Source organism: Sebastes fasciatus, chromosome 13 (genome assembly GCF_043250625.1).
Source record: "Sebastes fasciatus isolate fSebFas1 chromosome 13, fSebFas1.pri, whole genome shotgun sequence".
Classification (NCBI taxonomy): domain Eukaryota; kingdom Metazoa; phylum Chordata; class Actinopteri; order Perciformes; family Sebastidae; genus Sebastes; species Sebastes fasciatus.
In genome coordinates this window covers 4,731,096-4,750,024 of record NC_133807.1, presented here as the reverse complement: position 1 = coordinate 4,750,024, position 18,929 = coordinate 4,731,096, and the positions used below count along the sequence as shown (strand labels likewise).

The 18,929-nt window shown below is 38.8% G+C and overlaps 1 protein-coding gene across 17 annotated transcripts in view; it reads right to left on the bottom strand.

Annotated features, from left to right (window-relative positions):
* rbfox1 (RNA binding fox-1 homolog 1) overlaps positions 1-18,929 on the bottom strand; it is a 352,975-nt gene that overhangs the window by 1,975 nt on the left and 332,071 nt on the right. For 6 of the 17 annotated variants that reach the window (XM_074657310.1, XM_074657311.1, XM_074657306.1 and 3 more), the window contains 2 exons: positions 17,417-17,492; positions 4,898-9,688 (listed from right to left, as the gene is read on the bottom strand). In XM_074657310.1, coding sequence (XP_074513411.1) covers positions 9,566-9,688; positions 17,417-17,492 — 199 coding nt within the window. In that variant the 3' untranslated portion in view covers positions 4,898-9,565. The other 11 variants (XR_012596879.1, XR_012596878.1, XM_074657319.1 and 8 more) reach the window with 6 other exon arrangements.

Genomic DNA, 18,929 nt, shown 5'->3' with positions numbered 1-18,929 from the left:
AGGCATGTCTAATCTCTTGCCAGATTGGAGGTCCATGAGAGACAAATCACTTCTCATGTGATGTAGTTCTGCATCCACAAGATGGTGCACAAGAACCAACTAAAGACAGTCCTCTGCACAGGAACACTGGATGCATGTATTGCTTTGAAAAGCAATCTCAGGCCCAATAATGATATGTTATAAATATGATAGCCTGAATCTACACTTTACCTCTAAACAAGACAGACCAGTAGAGACAGACTAGTGAAAACAGACTGTTGTCAGGCTATCAAATAGGCGTTGTCAGTCGCTAAAAGCCCCATAGAAGTGGGTCAATAGGGGCCTACAACGCCCACTTGAAGGTTTTATCATCTATTCACATGGTAGATCACCGAAAGAACACGACAGCGGCCTCTAGTGACCGTAGTGATTATGACAGGAGCAGATGTGGAAGTCAGGGGCTGTACTATAGACAGTGTGAAACTCCATCACGGGTGGAGGTTGGTGTCTATGGATGGGACACAAAACACAGGACTATCACCCAGGAGACCGGAGTTTGCGTCACAAGTGAAACAAACCATGTGTAGTTATCTTTGTGTTCGTAGTTATTTTAACACAAAACACAATGTTTTTCCCTAAACTTAACAGTTGTTTTTTTTGCCTAAACCTAAAGAAGTTGTAATTTTGTTGCCTAAACCTCAAGAAGGTAAGTTGTAGTTGTTGTTTTTTGCCTAAACCTGAAGAAGTTGTAGTGTTGTTGCCTAAACCTAAAGAAGGGAAGTTGTAATTTTTTTTTTTTTGCCTAAACCTAAAGAAGTTGTAGTTTTGTTGCCTAAACCTCAAGAAGGGAAGTTGTAGTTTTTTTTTTTTTGCCTAAACCTGAAGAAGTTGTAGTGTTGTTGCCTTAACCTAAAGAAGTTGTAGTTTTATTCCCTAAACCTAACTGTTTTTTTTTTTGCCTTAACCTGAAGTTGTAGTGTTGTTGCCTAAACCTAAAGAAGCCTTTTTGTTTGTTGTTGTTTGTTCAGTTTTACAACATGTTAGAACGTGTTGCTTTTAGCTTTCACTTTCACTTTTACAACATAGTAGGCGTAGTAGGCCCCTAATGACCCACAATTATGGTGCTTATATCGACTGATAACGCCTATTTAATGGCCTGATAACAGTCGAATCTGGTGCAACAGAACAATTTTAGAGGATTTAATCCAACGTCAAGGTGTTACATAATACTTCACTTAACCGAAATGTTGTAGTTTAAGGGTCAGCATTTGTAATGAGCCTGATTAACCACTGGATGGAGCTACAACACAGAATACCACAACCTGCTTGTACAGACAGTTTCAACCATGAGGCTCTCTATCTGAACACTGGCCCTGAATGCTGAACCAGCCTCTGCATGCCTACAGCATGAAGGCATAAACATCATAGCATAATGGCACGAATATGGAACAAAGGTAATAACAATTGTAAGCTATAACATTTTGCTAAATGATCTTGATGACAAATCTATGTCACAAGCGTGTAGCCTACAATGAAAATGTATTTGGTGAAGCAGTTATTTTTATAGGATTTAACTTTCTAGTAAATTCCTTTGAAGTTTCCTGGAAATAATATGCAATTTACTACTAATTATAGGGAAAGTCAAGGCAAACTTCTGAGCAAAACCAGCGCCCAGTGCGACTGCGTAGGCCCCTGCAACAAAACTACTTGGTTAGGTTTAGGAAAAGATTGTGGTTTGGGTTAAAAAATATGTTTGTTATGTAAAATAACTGTTTGTTATGTAGGGTTAGGGTTAGGGTAGAGGCTGTATATATATATGTGTATATATAATATATATACATATATATATATAATATATACACACACACACACACACACACACAATAAAGTCGATGTAGTGTGTACATATGAGAAACTATAATAAAGTTAAATCCCAGAGAAGCTCAGTGTCTGCGTCTCTTATCAGAGAGGAGGAACTGAATAAAATTCTCTTTCTCTCAACATTTTATCCCGAATTGCAGAATTAATGAGCAGTTTAAATTATATCTCCATCACATGACCTGCTATGCATTAATTATTGATCACCTGTTTCTACGCTAGCGAGACATAATTACCATCTGTAATGTCAACCCTTCATCATTTAAACATTTATATTGCTTATCTTTCTGCCTAACCCCCTGGCTAAATTTTTTTCTAATGACACTAATCAAATTCCGTCGGAGAGTAATTCTTCTCTTTGCTTCAATTAGAAAGCAGGGATGACATGCATATTTCACTTGATCCCAAAGTACTTCGCTTCTAACAAGGTGAAATGATGAATAATGGCTTGTGTTCCTCCTTCGTTTTCGTCTGACGGTGTACTGCGGGTTGGGAGTGCGTTTGCTCAATTTAAATGTATTAAAAAGCACAGCTACATGGATATACATTTATTTATGAAACACATCTAAAATAGCCACAAAAAAACCCAATATAAATCCACATTGAAGAGAGCCCTATGTACTTTTTACAAATAACTACACATGGTTATCTACAATAGACATATCATTCAAAACTAAAAGCCTGTGTGTTGATTGCTAAACACAGCCATTAAAACACCACACTCAATTATCTATCACCTGCACCCAGAATGCACCTGTGAAAACACCCGTAAACCAATTAGATGACTTTGAAATCAAAGCTTAAACACTATAAATAGGATGCAGATGTGATCCTTGGTGGGCACAACAATGGAGGAAAATTTTAGAGAGAGAGAGAGAGAGAGAGAGAGAGAGAGAGAGAGAGCTGTAATTGCAATATACTTGTTTACAGCACAATAGAGTAAGTGTGTTCATGTCATCTTCAGTTAAAGCCGTTGTGTCTGATACTGTTATGAGTACTGAGAATAAACACTTTGCATTTGTGGTCATAGTCTATATTTTGGTGCTTGTGTGTAAAGTTGTGATGCAAAAATACTATTTTTAGAAAAATGTTTATAGTTTTTGCTTTTGCAAGAGATGTAAGATATTTTGTGAATGTTTTTTTTTTTTTTGTGTGTAGAGTTTTGACAAAGAAGGTCTTAGTTTCAGAAATTGTGTTTTAGCAATTAAAAAAAAACAAAAAAAACTCAGCATGTGACTCAGAAAAAAAGAAAATTCATTCATAGTTCATGCAGTTTTCTACAGCGTCTATAGAAGAAAAGCACACCCCAGGTTAGACCCCAACAAAAGTCTTAAAAAAAGAAACATTCCCGGCCAAAAATAATGAGGACTGACTGACGTCCAGTCCTCACTGGTAGCTATACGGCTGTGTATGTAAGGTGTGGCTCAGATAGGATACAAAGATTATTTGGTTAAGGTTAAACATGCCGGTAAAGAATTTCCTTAACCATCCACCACCTGTACTTTCACACTTATGAAAGTCACACTATTTCCTCAAAAGGCACCGACTGCTGACATTAGACAAACATGTTTTTGTCTTTGAATTAGCAGTTAAATTAAAGCATATATAGGGAAGCCCTCAGAGGCAAGTGAGAAAAAACATCTGATCCATTTTCGAAGTCTGAACTAAATTGTTTTCTCTCCTGTGTTTATGAGTTAGGAACAGGCGAAAATGAAGTTCCTGAAATGTTTATTTGTCATTTATGTAACAGGTGGAAAAAAAAATGTTTTGCCAGATGAAAAAAAAATGCCAGGGTCACAGGTGAAAAATTTGGCAGGTGAAATAAAAACAAAACAAATGTTTGTTGTTGTAGTACTCATATTGGCCATAGGACTAAACGCATTCTGTTTTCTTCCAGCTGACTTTTAATTTCTCCATGCACTCTAAACACAATGTACATGTTGTGTGTTAGATAGCTAAGTAAATAAAATCTCGGAAGAAAACATGAATGCTTTTAGTCCAATTTAGAACATGGGTTAGTGGTGCACTTCAGCCTCTTGTGGCCAAATTAAGTATTACAACACAAACACTTTTTTCTTCACCTGGCAAAAGTTTTTTGCCCAACTTGTTTCACAGTTGAAACACAATAAATAAATAAATAAGAAACTTATAAAGATTATTCTGGCACAACCAAAGATACTCTATAACAAAGATTACACATTTCAAGCTCCGCCAATGGTGGGTAACGGTTTATACCCATACTTCCTGTCTCCTATCAGAATAAATGCAATGTGGCTAGCATGCTCATCTTTGTTTGAGCTTCTCTTCACTCAAAAGCTTTTAATAGGAGGAGGTTGTGTTGCTTTGGCTCTTCCTATCTGGCATGGAGAGGAGGTAGTGTTGCTCCTGCTCTACCTATCTGGCGTGGAGAGGAGGTTGTGTTGCTCAGGCTTTATTTAGCTGGCGAAGAGAGGAGGTTGTGTTGCTCTGGCTCTACCTATCTGGCGTGGAGAGGAGGTTGTGTTGCTCGGGCTATATCTAGCTGGCGTTGAGAGGAGGTTGTGTTGCTCTGGCTCTATCTATCTGGCATGGAGAGGAGGTTGTGTTGCTCGGGTTCTATCCGGTTGGGTTGGAGAGGAGGTCGTGTTGCTCTGGCTCTATCTATCTGGCGTGGAGAGGAGGTTGTATTGCTCTGACTCTATCTATCTGGCGTGGAGAGGAGGTCGTGTTGCTCGGGCTCTATCCGGTTGGTATGGAGAGGAGGTTGTGTTGCTCTGGCTCTATCTATCTGGCGTGGAGAGCAGGTCATGTTGCTCTGGCCCTAACTATCTGGCATGACATCTATTGTACGTCTGTCCATCCTGGAAGGGGGATCCCTCTTCTGTTGCTTTCGCTGAGGTTTCTTCCATTTTTCTCCCTGTTAAAGGTTTTTTTTTGGTTACGTTTTTCCTTATCCGATGAGAGAAAAAATCACAAATTTGTGATTTGTGATTTTGGACTATACAAATAAAAATTGACTTGACTTGACTTGACTTGAATAGAGGAAACAGATGAGAACATGTTGAGAAAACAAAACTTTATTGATGGTTATTGATTAGTGGAAGAACCATAGTACATGCACATACAATGACTGGGTAGGAAGCCTTGTTTTTGAACCACAACACCTACTGGAAGCAGAGCTTGTATAAAGTTGTTGCGGAGTCAGACATTCAGCATAGTGAGGACTACAAGTTGTCCAGTTTCTGATCGACACAGACGGAGGTTTGAACCAGCGGAGCCACGCGGCCCCTTACTGCTGCCTTTTTTTAATAATGTGATGCATCTGAGAGTTTGTCCTATCTAATTTGTTATACATATAAAAAAAGGGGAGATATGTAACAACACCACTAATTGGGGATAGTTGTAAACAGAATGTGGCACAGGAAGCGGCCCGTAGGCTGGCTTGCAATGCAGCCGTAGCAGAGCTCCCGTTGCCCATGTAGTGCTTTTCAAATACACTATCGATTTTTATTCCATTAACTTCTATTTACATCATACTGTAGATTAGCCTGTTCACAAATCCTTTATTTCTCATATTTATTGAGTATTATAATATTCAAACAGTTAATTTTTCAAAGAGTAAAGTTTGAGTTCTAGAAAATAACAGAAAGTATGCCACATTAAGAAGGACATGAGAGGAAAGAGACAGAATCAGAAAATTACAGAACTGATAAAAAAAAAAAAAAAATACAACTACAGCACTGATATGTCTCAGGTTTATCTGAAAATGACAAGTTGCATGTGCAAAAATGGTACAGTCGACCAAAAAAAAAAAAAAAATTTAATGAGAGTATCTACATTGTGATTACATTAGTTGTAAAGAGTTAATAAAAATCAGAATATGATTTGATAGAAAATGAGATAGCTCGCCCTAACAATTGATCTACTCTTCTAAATCTAAAACATTATACCATTGTGTATTTCATATAAGAGAACATCTTCACTGCACAGTTCAAATATAATACATTGTTGGATTATTATACTGTACTTTACCCCCCCTTAAATTTTAATAATGAAAGAAGAAAAAAAAACAAGACAAAAGAAAATTAACAAAGAGATAAAATAGACATAGTGGCTTTGGCCACTGCTATATATATATATTTTTTAAATCTCTCTTGTAATATAAAAATCATCAATTATACCAATGAATATATTGGAAGTTTATACAAAAACATTTACGTCTGGATGGCAAACACTACTCAGTACGGAAGAGGATTAGTGCCACAAAATCTTCAAATTCAAAGTCAGAATTCTGTGATTAAAGTTTGATCCCCAGGATCCTGACTTTTTCCTAAGAATGCTGCATATAATCTAATTTCTTTTATCAAATTTTTTTTTTTCATGTGGACCTAATTCGTTTTCATATCACAGCATGTGGACTAAGCAATTAAATGGTTGAACAGTTTAGTTGCCATGGCAATTATTTTTATTTTTTTATCCTCATCTCATAATTCATATCTATGTAAAATCTTCACTATACACATAAACACGCTAGATATGTCCATCAGAAACCTTTGGCTTTGAAGTGATGTAAGAAATAACCACAGTATTCAGTCAGTAAATCTACAGGCTGAATAGCGTGCTGACTCACACCATTCTCTCCCGATGAAGTAAACTAAACTACACTTTTGACTATCTCTGGAGGCTGAGAGCAGCTGTGACTGCTAATACTTGTTGTACTTTTTTTTTTTAATTATCCCGTTATCTCAAAAGAACTTGTGAAAAAGCAGAAATGCCCTCTTAGAGAAACTTGAAATTTGTTGCATTTTTCTCATTATAACCATAGAAACATCACAGAAAGGAAATGCACTGCATTCACCGAAGGAAAAAAAAAAATAAAGAACTGGAGACCTCATCTTGTAGTTATGACTTGGTATCTTATAATTACGAGATGATTACCTTGTAATTTTGAGTACTTATTGTTAATTGTCTAATCAATGTAGACATAGGAACTGATGATGTGAGTTGTTGTGGTAATCTGGTCATTGATTCATTCATTGAGTTTTTGCATAAACGGTTGTACGGTAAATGTTCTGGTATTGAGCGTTATATTTTGACAGTGAGATGTTAGAGTGGCAATAGACAATACATTTTTTTTTGCTTTAACTTATCATTATAAAATAAATGTAAATGGCACAATGTAGGCTAATGACTATAGTATCAGCCCGGTTTCACCAAATGGCATATAAATGACAGTAATCTGCAAGTCATTTTGCGTGCAATAACAACGCCTTTATTACTTTTGTCATGTCATGTGTAGGAGCCAAAAATGATGCTGACACATACTGAGGTTGTGGCGTAATTCACTCATATGAACACTGGGTGTCGCTGTGTTAATTGCCTGACCCAGCCAGGAAGTGTTTAGTTGGCGTCTGGGTTTTAGCCCCGGAGGGGCAACGTTTTTTTTTGACCGCAGTGATGATGACAATTGTTTGCCGTGTTGTGTTGTTTTGCTTGTTTTTGTGGAAACCGGACTTTCTTCTTTATTGCACTGTCAATAAATGGACTGCTATTCCGAAACCAAGGAGCGGGCCTGAAGATCGGTTTTGTTCAGCGCGACACGCAGCAAAAGGTAACATCAACAGCGAAAGCGCGTCAGTCCGGGGTTAATCCCCTCAGTAGCTTAAAGTAATTGATTTAGCAGCCACAATATCATGTGCAAGTCGTGTAGTCTGTATTGACTGTGATGTAAACGCATCTGCGTGAATATGCTACGCTCAGAGCTAGTTACGCAGAATAAATAGTGAAAAAGACTGTTGATGGTGGGCGGGAGTGGAGGTGGATGGGTCCAACAAACACAGGACTTTCGACCAGGACACCGGTGTTCGTGTCCCAAAGTGTTGTTGAGTTATGTTGAAGTTACGTTAGTGATGTTAGTGTGACGTATTTTCCGTACTTATGCCACGTTGTTTACATACGTATTTTACTTAGTTTACGTACTCATTTTAAGCCCAACCATGATGTTGGGCGGAGGGGAGGGGGATGGGTCCAACAAACACAGGACTTTCGACCAGGACACCGGTGTTCGTGTCCCAAAGTGTTGTTGAGTTATGTTGAAGTTACGTTAGTGATGTTAGTGTGACGTGTTTTCCGTACTTATGCCACGTTGTTTACATACGTATTTTACTTAGTTTACGTACTCATTTTAAGCCCAACCATGATGTTGGGCGGAGGGGAGGGGGATGGGTCCAACAAACACAGGACTTTCGACTAGGACACCGGTGTTCGTGTCCCAAAGTGTTGTCGAGTTATGGTGAAGGTACAATAGTGATGTTTGTGTGACGTGTTTTCCATACTTATGCTACGTTGTTTACATACGTATTTTACTTAGTTTGCGTACTTAATTTTAAGCCCAACCATGATGTTTTTCCTAAACCTAACTAAGTAGTTGTGTTGCTTAAACATAACCGCGACCGTTTCACTGTAATGACGTGTTGTAAACGACATGCAACAAAGCCTACTGTAAAATGTGTTGAGTTGGGGAGTTGAAAAGCTGCCACTTTAAAGAAATATATCGGTCTATCACCGCAATTTTTTTTACACAAGTCATAAGATGAGATGCTACACTTACTTGCTGCCATCTGTTGCTCCTCAATTCAGACCGAATCAGACAGACTAATCATAGCCAAATTTTCTCAACATCTACTTTCAGGCTTAAACAACATGCACGACAGGCAAATCTGATATGGCCCAAAAAAAGATGTCTGTGGACATTGGATGTTTGGTGGATAATGCTTATGTTTGAAACAACAGATGGGATTTTGTAATTATTTAGATACAAAGTCAAACTTTCTTTTTGAATGCAATGCAATTCTGTATGTTACAAAACAAACACCTCATGTTGCACTCAATGGAATCGGGCTACAATACATGCAGTTTTTGTGACTATGCAGACTACTGCATAGGATTTTGTCTCGGGAAAGGATTATTATCGCGGATTGGCAAAATAACTATGAGCATATGATTGTAAAAGTTGCAGTCGCAAACAAACAGCTTGTTCAAGGTAACAAGAAAAAAGTAGAGATAAAAAGGTGATGGACTGAAAATAGCAACAATGGCTGTTCTCAGCTTCTCTTACATACCTAAACCTGCCCTCAAAGATTCAGAGAAGGATGAAAAAAAAGCTAGCATTGCTAAACTGATAGAGGAAGTGCCAAAGGAAGCTGAGACAAGAAAAAAAACAACAACACTTGACTAGCATAGTCACTTTAACACTCTTACAAAACATAAAAACCCCAAAGTGTGACTACGACCTATATCTTACAGGGTTGGAGTTCTATACAAACCCTAACAATTTGAATCTGATAAATATTTAATTTGTGTCCTAATCGTTACTCCAGCAGCTCTCTATCAGTACCATGGAAAAAAACCTCTACAGCTGATAATCTAGGTTTAAATCTTTAGAAATTAAAAACCCCACAATATCAAAATACACAGCACAAAATATCTGAGGTATAAGATGAAAAATATCAGCTGTCATTTTATTAATTTTTTTTTTTTGTATACTTCTCTCTTAGGAGATGCTGAAATGATGCACAAACTGCATGTATTGCAATACCCAGGCCTCAGTAACGTCTCTCCTCTGATAACTCGTTCTCTCTCGTTGTTTTCATTTGCTCACACACTCACGCACACACACACTTTCTTTCTGTCCTGTTGGAAGGTTGAGAATAGGTTTTTGGAGGTGTCGCTAATAGGGTGCGAAGCGGCTGTAGCCTCCCCGGTATATACTAGCCTGGAGAGAGGACAGCACTAGCCCCACGTCGTCGGCGTGGCTCCGAGTTTTCGCATCTGTCAATGGGGTGAACGCGTTCTGAAACACACATACACGCACAAACACACGCGAACCAACACACACACACCCACGAGAGAATGCACAAATTCATAGAAACACACACACACACACACACACACACACATAAACCCTCATTAGCCCCCCTTTGTCCTGCACAAACTACAACTAGATTTTTAACATTACTTTACCGTCATTCCAGTGCAAACCCATGGGGTGATGAAAAGACCAATGACCGGAGCAACCGTCATGCAGCAAGCACAGCGAGACGCTTCATGCCAGGGGTACATGCCAACTGCTATACGTGAAAGAAATCCAGTCAATACAACCATGAACAAGTGGAGTATAAAAGATGAATCAAAGAAATCAAGTCAAAAGGTGATTTTTTTTAAGCAGAATGTGAGCCAGGATGGGCTAAATCTTGTGGATTGATCATGCTGGTTTTCACCGGATGGAGCTGATGGAGATTCTGAGGCAGTTTGCAACTTTAAGCAACAGTCATTTTTAGAGATATTATGAAATGCGCTTTGTTTCTGTGAAATTCACAGTTGAAAGAGAATGCTGATAACAGTTTCCCTTGCGGGTGTGCAGATGAAACTGCATTTATGAATCGTTTTACCCAGCTATTCATCAAGCTTTTTCAGAGTAGGAGTGACATTCTAACTGGCCAAACATTCTCAGTGATACGTGTTTGCTCCTGTGATTAGACTTAAGCCCTATTCACACGGGACTAGTATTACCTGGGGACCTTTAGTCATTTGTAATAATTGCGGAGGTCATCTGTGATCTTAATCCCGTGCGAAAAATAAATAAAAACAATTAATGCAAAAATAAATAAATACATTTAAAATTGAATAAAAGTAAATACATCAATAAATACAAGGGACAATTAAATCAAAGAATTAATAAAAAAAAAAAATAACAAAGCAAATAAAAACAGAAATATCAATTTATGTCACATTTTATCAATCAATTAATGGCTAAATTTAAAGACTTTTATTTGTTTTCTCTGCTGCTTTTTTTCTGCCTCTTTCCCGCTTGAACACACTGTCGAGGCATCTCTGTGTCGAGGACCCAACTCAACGAACCATCAGTTAGTGCCCACTTGATGACACTGTAAGCTTTCCTGCACTTTAAGGCCTTTGCACACCAAGTACGTATTTCACGTATGCATGCACGCATATTTTTCGCATGCGTTTTTTTGGATAAAAATCATGAAGTACGGAAACCTTACACACCGAGTCTGATGCGTTTTTATTATTCTGTCTGTTGCAAAGATTCACAATACGAGACAAAACTGAATTAATTACGTGGGTGCGATGGCTAGCGCTTGTCCCAAATGGCTAATGAATGAATGACATTATAGCAAGAAGCTATTGTTTAGCAGCCTAGAACACAACTCACAACTGTCTAATCTTTTGTATATCTTGTTCTGAGACCGTACCCGATTCCAAGCTGTTCTGCAATCACCCGCCACGATCTATCTTTAAATTCCGCATCTCCGTATTCTTTGCTCTGTTTTTTCGTAAACTGCTTTGTGCTGGGAGACAAATGAACAATCTGCTTATCAGATGCCATTTTGGATGGCTCTGAGTGGTCAAACCACTCTGAAAACAATAATGACGGACGAAATCAATGTGAGGTTGAATTTATTTTCAACTGTGCGGCACTTTCAAATGGAAAATACAGATTTGGTGTGCAAAGGCCTTTACACTCACGCACAAATTCTTATTGAAACCATGCTTTTTACTTTGTTAACACAGGTCAGGGGACATGATTCATGGGAAAAAGTGTCTGATACCACAGGGGTTGCTAATTAGTTTATTTTAGTATAACTAGATTAAAAGTGATGGTGGCTATAGACTACTGAGTGGGCCGTGGCATTCAGAAACTTCTCATCTAGCCAGTTGGGCTAGTAGTTGCAATGTAGATATACAGTACAGTCTGGTTGGTATCTGCTCTTTGGGTTGGATTCAAGGGCAGGTAAAAAAGTGCATAAGGTCAAAGAATGGTGTGGAAAAGATTCTCATACCAGAAGGGTAGGCTAAATAGTGTCTATTTGTAAAACATAGGGTACATCCCAATTCCCTTAATGGCGTTCAGGTTTCCCTTCGTCTTGTCTCTGCATCTTCCCTCCCCCTGAAGACATGAAGGAAAAGATGAGAGAAGAAACAAGGAAACACATTTTGCCGTCTAATTTTTTAACTACATGGTTAAAGTGTCAGTAGGCAGTATGTTTTTGGCTTCATTGGGCAAAAATTCCATAATAACCTTTCAGTATATTGTAATTCAAGTGTTCTGAGAGATAACTGGACTTCTGCTCCTCCTCATGGCTCTGTTTTCAGGCTGTAAAAAATCTAGCCTGTGACTGGAGACTTTGACCAATCACAGGTCATTTCAATGAGAGAGCGTTCCTATTGGCTGTGCTCCGGTCATGTGACCGGAAGTTGGCGTTCCTTCACTAGATTTCACAATGGCGGCGGCGTCACAAAATTTCTCATTTTACAGCTAAACCGTGCACAACAAGATGATTCTGAAAACATTTGAGGAGAGAAATAGGCATTAACGTAACATAATATTGATTCATATTTGATCAGCGCTGCCTAGTTTGACTGTTTGATCGGAGTTCGCGATGTGATTGACAGCCGGCTCTAGCTGGACAGCGGACCTCAGATCAGCTCTTACTGCTTGTTTTCCTCCGGTATGTGAAATATTGCGGCATATACGGCATCTGCCAAGCACCGGAGGACACTGGAGGACACCGGAGGACACCAGAGGACACAGGGGCACATGATTTTTTTTTCAGGTTACCTGTTTCATGTACTGGATATGTACAGGATATAGCGATCGTTTTATAAAAATAACGTTTTTTTAATCATATTTGCTCCAATCTCGCCTACTTCAGCTTTAAGCAGAAAGTAAATAAAATCTAGTTGATTCTTTTGTTTGTCTGTTCACGTTGGTAGAAAACTGAAGTGATGTTGTGCAGCATCCTGATCGGCTGCAGTGTCCACTCACTAACAGATTTCTAATAAAGGGGCGTGTTGGTCTGCTAAAAGACTTCCACAAAGAGGGATCCCATGTATCCTTGTTCATGTCTCTTCAGAGATCAGAGAATTGGAACATCCTTCATTTATTATGTTGAACTGGAACTATTTTCAGGTCAAACAAGGAGCGGGGAGCAATCGAATGAAGGAATTTGGAAAGCTTACTACAGCTGGGCCTAGTGACAGCTCAAACATAATTTAAAGGTCCAATATTGTGCTGGTTTTCAGGTTAATTCTTGTATTTCGGGTTTCTACTAGAACATGTTTACATGATGTAATGTTAAAAAAAAACTTTATTTCCTCATACTGTCTGCTTGAATATACCCATATTTACCCTGTGTCTGAAACGCTCCGTTTTTTTTGCATTTCTACAGAATTGCAACGGAATTGCGTTGCTGGGCAACAGTTTGGGTCCATGTTTACCTCCTGTCAGCTGATGTCATTTACATACACTGCAACAGGAAATAAAGTGGAACACATTTAGAATGTTTATATTTAAACTGTGTAATGATCTATATATTGTATATTTGTGACATCTCAAATGGACAAAAAATCTTAACAGCTTGTTTCAAATGCACAATTTCTGAATACGGGCTGTGTGTATTTCTCCGTATATTGAGCGTTTTGATACTTTCACAGTATTTATATAATCACCTGCTTTATAATATAAAATAAATGAAAATCCCACGTTTTACAATATGGGACCTTTAAACATTAGTACTGGGCTTCCATAGAAAGGCTCACCAAATTTGTGGTATGTTACGCATTGATATGTTATAGCAATGTAGCCATGTACTGTATAATATAACCATAGTAATACTGGCCAACATACTGGCAATACTGGCCAAATCTAAGTTGAAATAAAACTTTTAGCTTGTAGCAGCAGCAAATGGCAGCGATAAGAAGCCTTTAACAAGACTTACTGCTGTATTGTATTAACACTTGACTGACACTAAACGTTATTTGAAGCCATTTACTTTTGTTTGCCAACACGCTTAGCTGTTCAGTTTTTGAGGGTGCTGTTTGCACTGACCACTCATTTTCCGACAATCTTTCCCTCCAGTCCCACCCACCCCCACCCCCCCAGCTTCCTTGTTCACTTCTTTCCTCCCTTGCCTCCTGCCTGCAGCGTCACAAGGGATTTAATTATCAAAATGACTAATTATTTCATTACCAGGGAGTACGGGGTGAGGTGGTATCCACCAAATTAAAAATATAATAACTAACATGGACTGGGCTGCCAAGGCATGGAGACATTCATCACCTTTTACAGGCGGGATTAATGTGTCATTTGGACTGCCGTTAGCAGCACAGACAAATTCAATTAAGTTTAAGTGAGGAGATGTCAGCGTTGCAGAAAAAGCTTATGCACGGCAACTGAAGAGGAGAATGGTGTGGGGGGGGGGACAGTATGGAGGCGATGAAGCGTGGGTGGAGATTGTGGAGTGCAGTTGGTGGAATTATATATATAGCTAACATTGCAATTGCTCCTTCTGTATATGAACCCAAAGACTACTCTTTTTTACTTTTTTTTTTTTAAATGACATCAGCGAAGGCCTATTGATTGGATATACTTGTATACATTGTCAAGTCCTCAATCGTCAAGTGCTCAAGTCCGCTCCACCTTTGTCAAAGACATCCAAATAGCAGCAAAATATGAATTGCTTCTAATTCTTTCACCTATAATGCTGATTGATGTCATGCTTAGTGAGCTACCTTTGGAAAGTGTTTTCACAATCACAATTAGTGATAGTTCTAATGATCATAGTGATGGCGACATAAAGGCTGCCTTATCTTATTGGTAAAGGTTGTCAGGGCTATATGCAACCTGAAAGGAGCACCTGCAGACACTACTCAGAGCTGAAAATGTGCTGACAGCTTTGTCTCTCGTAATATTTCTATCCACAGTCAATGTTCTCTTAAAAAGAGGGTCAAAGATCAAAGCACTAGGCCAAGGAACAACATTTTGCAACACATATTCAAAATATATTTATTCTGGGCTGCACATTTTGTTGTTCGCTGTCCCTACTTTTAAAAAGTGTTTGACATTGGTTGCAACCAAAGGCCAAGAATTGGTTACCAATTTCTCTAAATGGTTGCCAATGGCAACCTGGCAACCTGGCAACCTGGCAACCCCGTTTGTTGAGCACTGCTACATAATACAGGTACACGGTACTACAGTCAGTCTTAAAGGTAGTGAATCATTTTAAAATTGCTTTTAAAAATGTGTCTTGTTTTGTTCTTGATTGTCGGTGTGGATGACTTAGAGAGGCTTCTTGTCATCTCATGATGTCCAGGTTCAGTTTTAAGTCAACAAAATATACCAAATATTGCTAAAAAAGACCAAAAGGGCTGGGTATCGGACCAAAATAATCCAGTACCAAGTAGGATAAAAACTTATCCAGTCAAACGACACTTGCAATCGATCCTTTTTGTGCCCAGATCTAGAAAAATAAAGACGACGATGACATGAATGAGATAACTACTTGACTTGGCTAAAGTGTCATATCAGTTTAGGCTGAACATTAGTGTTGCTCTGGGAAGGGATTACCTCACAGCAAGAATGCAGGAATAATTACAGCAACCAAAAAGTCTTTCAATGTACATACAGTATGTCATGTAAGAATCCTAACTTGACTCCAAGCATGAGTCATGACTATGAACCAAAACAGAGAACAAGCTATCATTGTGTTAGTGTACACTATGTGTCAATTGTTAATGCAACAAAGATAAATAAAGATCTGGTCTCTTAAACCAGCAAAGGGGGGAAGTAACAATTGGAAGTATTAGCATAAAAGTGTCAACATGCAATGTGTCTTTGGTCCACATTAACAAAAAAGTGGTAATGCAGTGTCTCTCAAATCTACGAGAGAAAGTGCAACGATGTTTTACTGCCATACATATGTAAACCTACATTTTAATTAATGCAAACCACACAGGTAGTGGCAAGAATCACCTGTGAAATCAAGAGATGGCTGTTTTAATTTTTGAAAGGATGAATTTCCCAGAAACCCTGAAAGGTGTTATTCATAAACCAAATCCCTCTGCAGCTGGTAACTTTAGGTAAGAGGTTCAGGTTTCTTTGGATGCAGCACAGTTGTTTAGTTAACATTTCTCTTCTTAAGTTTACATTTGTCTCTATAAAGTAAATGTATCTTTAATAAACATTTCATATCTTGTGCTGTGCACCTGCTACAGGTTGTGAATATCAGTTTGGCTGCTACTCAATACCATTTTTGCCTTCTCAGCTCAACACCAAGTGATTGCACATCTTTTAGTTATCTATAACTTGCAAATGTTAGAGGGATTCTGGTTTTGATAAGCAGGTTCAATACTGCAATTGGACCCTAAAGGATGGATTAATAAAACATGCCTTCCGGGCACAGGCCAATGGGCCAAGGGGTCATTTCCTTTTTGGAAAGTCAAAGAGCTCAGTTGAAAGTAGTACAATGTGCTTAGAGATTGTGCTCCAATTATGAGGATATCACAAAGATTACTGGAAAACACTGTCCCATATTTGGATCAGAAAAAGTGATGTTAATCCCATCCTGGTCATGGAACAGTGGACCAGCTCTTTACTTGCAAGGATACCGGAGGGAAATTCACCTTGTCCAGTCCACCTGTGCTTTGTATCCTTCAAGAAGGCCAAAGCTGAGATGTAGGAGTTTGGGTTGCCAGGGTCAATGCTACGTGCCTTGTATAACGCTGTGCCCATATTCTCAAAAGAAAATCAAGCACGTTCCCCATGGCCATTGGGCTCTGTCAGGGTTGTACCGATTCTGTTTGAGATTTTCATGGACAGAGAGTGTCCGAAATGATTAACCTCAGGATTGGATCTCTGCTCTTTCCAGATAATATAGTTCCGATGGCTTCATCAGTCCACAAACTCTGGGGGAGAGCCTAGTGAAGGACTTACTATCTCGGATTCTTTACCACGAATGAGGGTAAAATGGAACACAATTACTGCCAATCCAAATCTCACCTATCTTCTTTGAGTAGTGACCAAAACAATAGTGACCGCCAGCCGCCGTCTGACTTCCGCTGCTGCTAAAGTAGCGTTATTATGGTATGGATGGCCTCTGAGCGAGGCGAACAACGTTACAACAGTTTTGCACTCGGCAGCTCACGTTACCACAGTCTTGGAAAGGGAGGAGTGAGCAGAGGGGTACTCAGTCGGTTGCAATCTGCAACCGCACCCCTAAATGCCATCAAATCCTACACACTGTACGTTTAAGGCCTACAATGCCTACAGTACCAAGGTGAAGCATCTAATAGTACTGTATTAAGGTAAAACATTAATTTAGTTCTAAAAACATGCTGGTTACCTTGGCATATGATAGGGCTACCTTTACTTTGATCATATATCTTTGTAAGCTTTTTGATGTTTTATTATACATATATGGCCACCAATAGTAAATTATTAGGCTTATGTTGACATTGCCCTACTCAACAACACCAAATGCAATGTTTGGTCAGTTAGTCTCACTCCACTCAAGCCTGTACACCAAATGCAGCTCTAAACAATGTCAATACAAGTATAGGTGACATGCACGACACGCAAGCTCAATTTTAATGTGCATTTTATGATTTTGGAAACACATTTTTGGAGATGGAAAAGTAAAAAAAAGTTAGATGTGGGATGATGCATGATGAGAAGAGGACCATGTAAAACAGAAATGTGTGGCAGGCATAATAGTCTTACCATGGCACCAACGCTGTATGTGGCTGCTGGAGTGAGTGTGTGGTTGTAGGGGTCGGCAGCATATACTCGTCCGTAACTGTAGAAATACATGAGATAACAGAGGGATGGTTAAATCAAATCCTGGCAGTTGAGCTGAGACTCCAAATAACTAACTCATTAGTTCTTCCTTGATTTGCTTACCAATTATTTGTGATATACAGTGGGATTAAATATAAATATAAAGGTGAGTTACACTTTATTTGCACATAGTAATGTTAATATTTAACTATCATGTCAACAAAAAGTCACTAGGAATTATGAATATGAAATGCATAATGATAGTTTCCAAAGTCACTGAGAATTATCAACCAAGTGTGCAGCTATATGAAGCTTTATAGGCTATTTTACATCATTGTTCAACATATTGAGGCTCATGATGAAGCCTCACTAGCAGAAATTAATATTAATTGTATCAATAAGTGAAAATTCTGACTACCTCAAATGATGAGATAGTAACTCATCCCTAATAATTGTGAATTACAAAGTGAAAATTCAGACTTCTTCAACAAGTCCTCCATATTAAATGCCAACATATTTTGTCATTGCCCTCCAGAACAGCACATATAAGAATCCAAAATCAAATCACTTTAAAAAAACAAACAAAAAAAAAACGATGGTCTGGTTAGGTTTAAGCACAAAAAATCCTTGGGTAGGGTTCGGGAAAAATTGTAGTTTGGGTATAGATTTCTATTTTGCTGGGGCATTTGCTGAAACGACTGAATCTCTTGTTTTTATTACTCGGGAGGGCCGTCTCTATTTTTTCCTAAACATTTTTTTCAAACATTTTGAAATTAAGTTCTATATTTTTCCCTGCCAACTAGTGGTATCCTGAATGATCGGCCGCCGATCGTTATTGGTCGATATTAAGTTAAAATATGCAATCGGGAGATTGCGTTAATGCGTTATAGATGCTAATCCCTGATAATGCTACGTTGTGAACAACAAATCTGTGTTGAAATTGGCAGGAGGAGAGCCAGTTAACGTTAGCTGTTAGACGTGTTTTGGCCAATCACAGATAAGCATGAAAAAAATGAAATGCATTGAATTGATAGGAGATGTCCCACCCTAAGGGAGGACGGAGGGTGCTCGACCTCCTCTACCCCCCACGATGCCTTCACACACGCAGGCTGCCCTGTCCCCTCTGCCCTACAGGCGTTGTTGATGCATGTTGATGTTGATGCATTTTAATCCGGATTTGAATAATGGATATTTTCCAAAGTAGAAAGAAAAATATTTTATAAATGATACTGAGAATTTGTAATGGTTTATTTCAACCATCATCAAAATAATCCTCTCAGAAACATTATGGAGCGGCTGTGGCTCAGAGTAGCCGATCGACCACCAATCGGAAGGTCGGCGGTTCGATCCCCAGCTCCTCCAGTCCACATGTCGAAGTGTCCTTGAGCAAGATACTGAACCCCAAACTGCTCCTGAAGGCTGAGCCATCGGTGTGTGAAGGAGTATTTAGATTAGA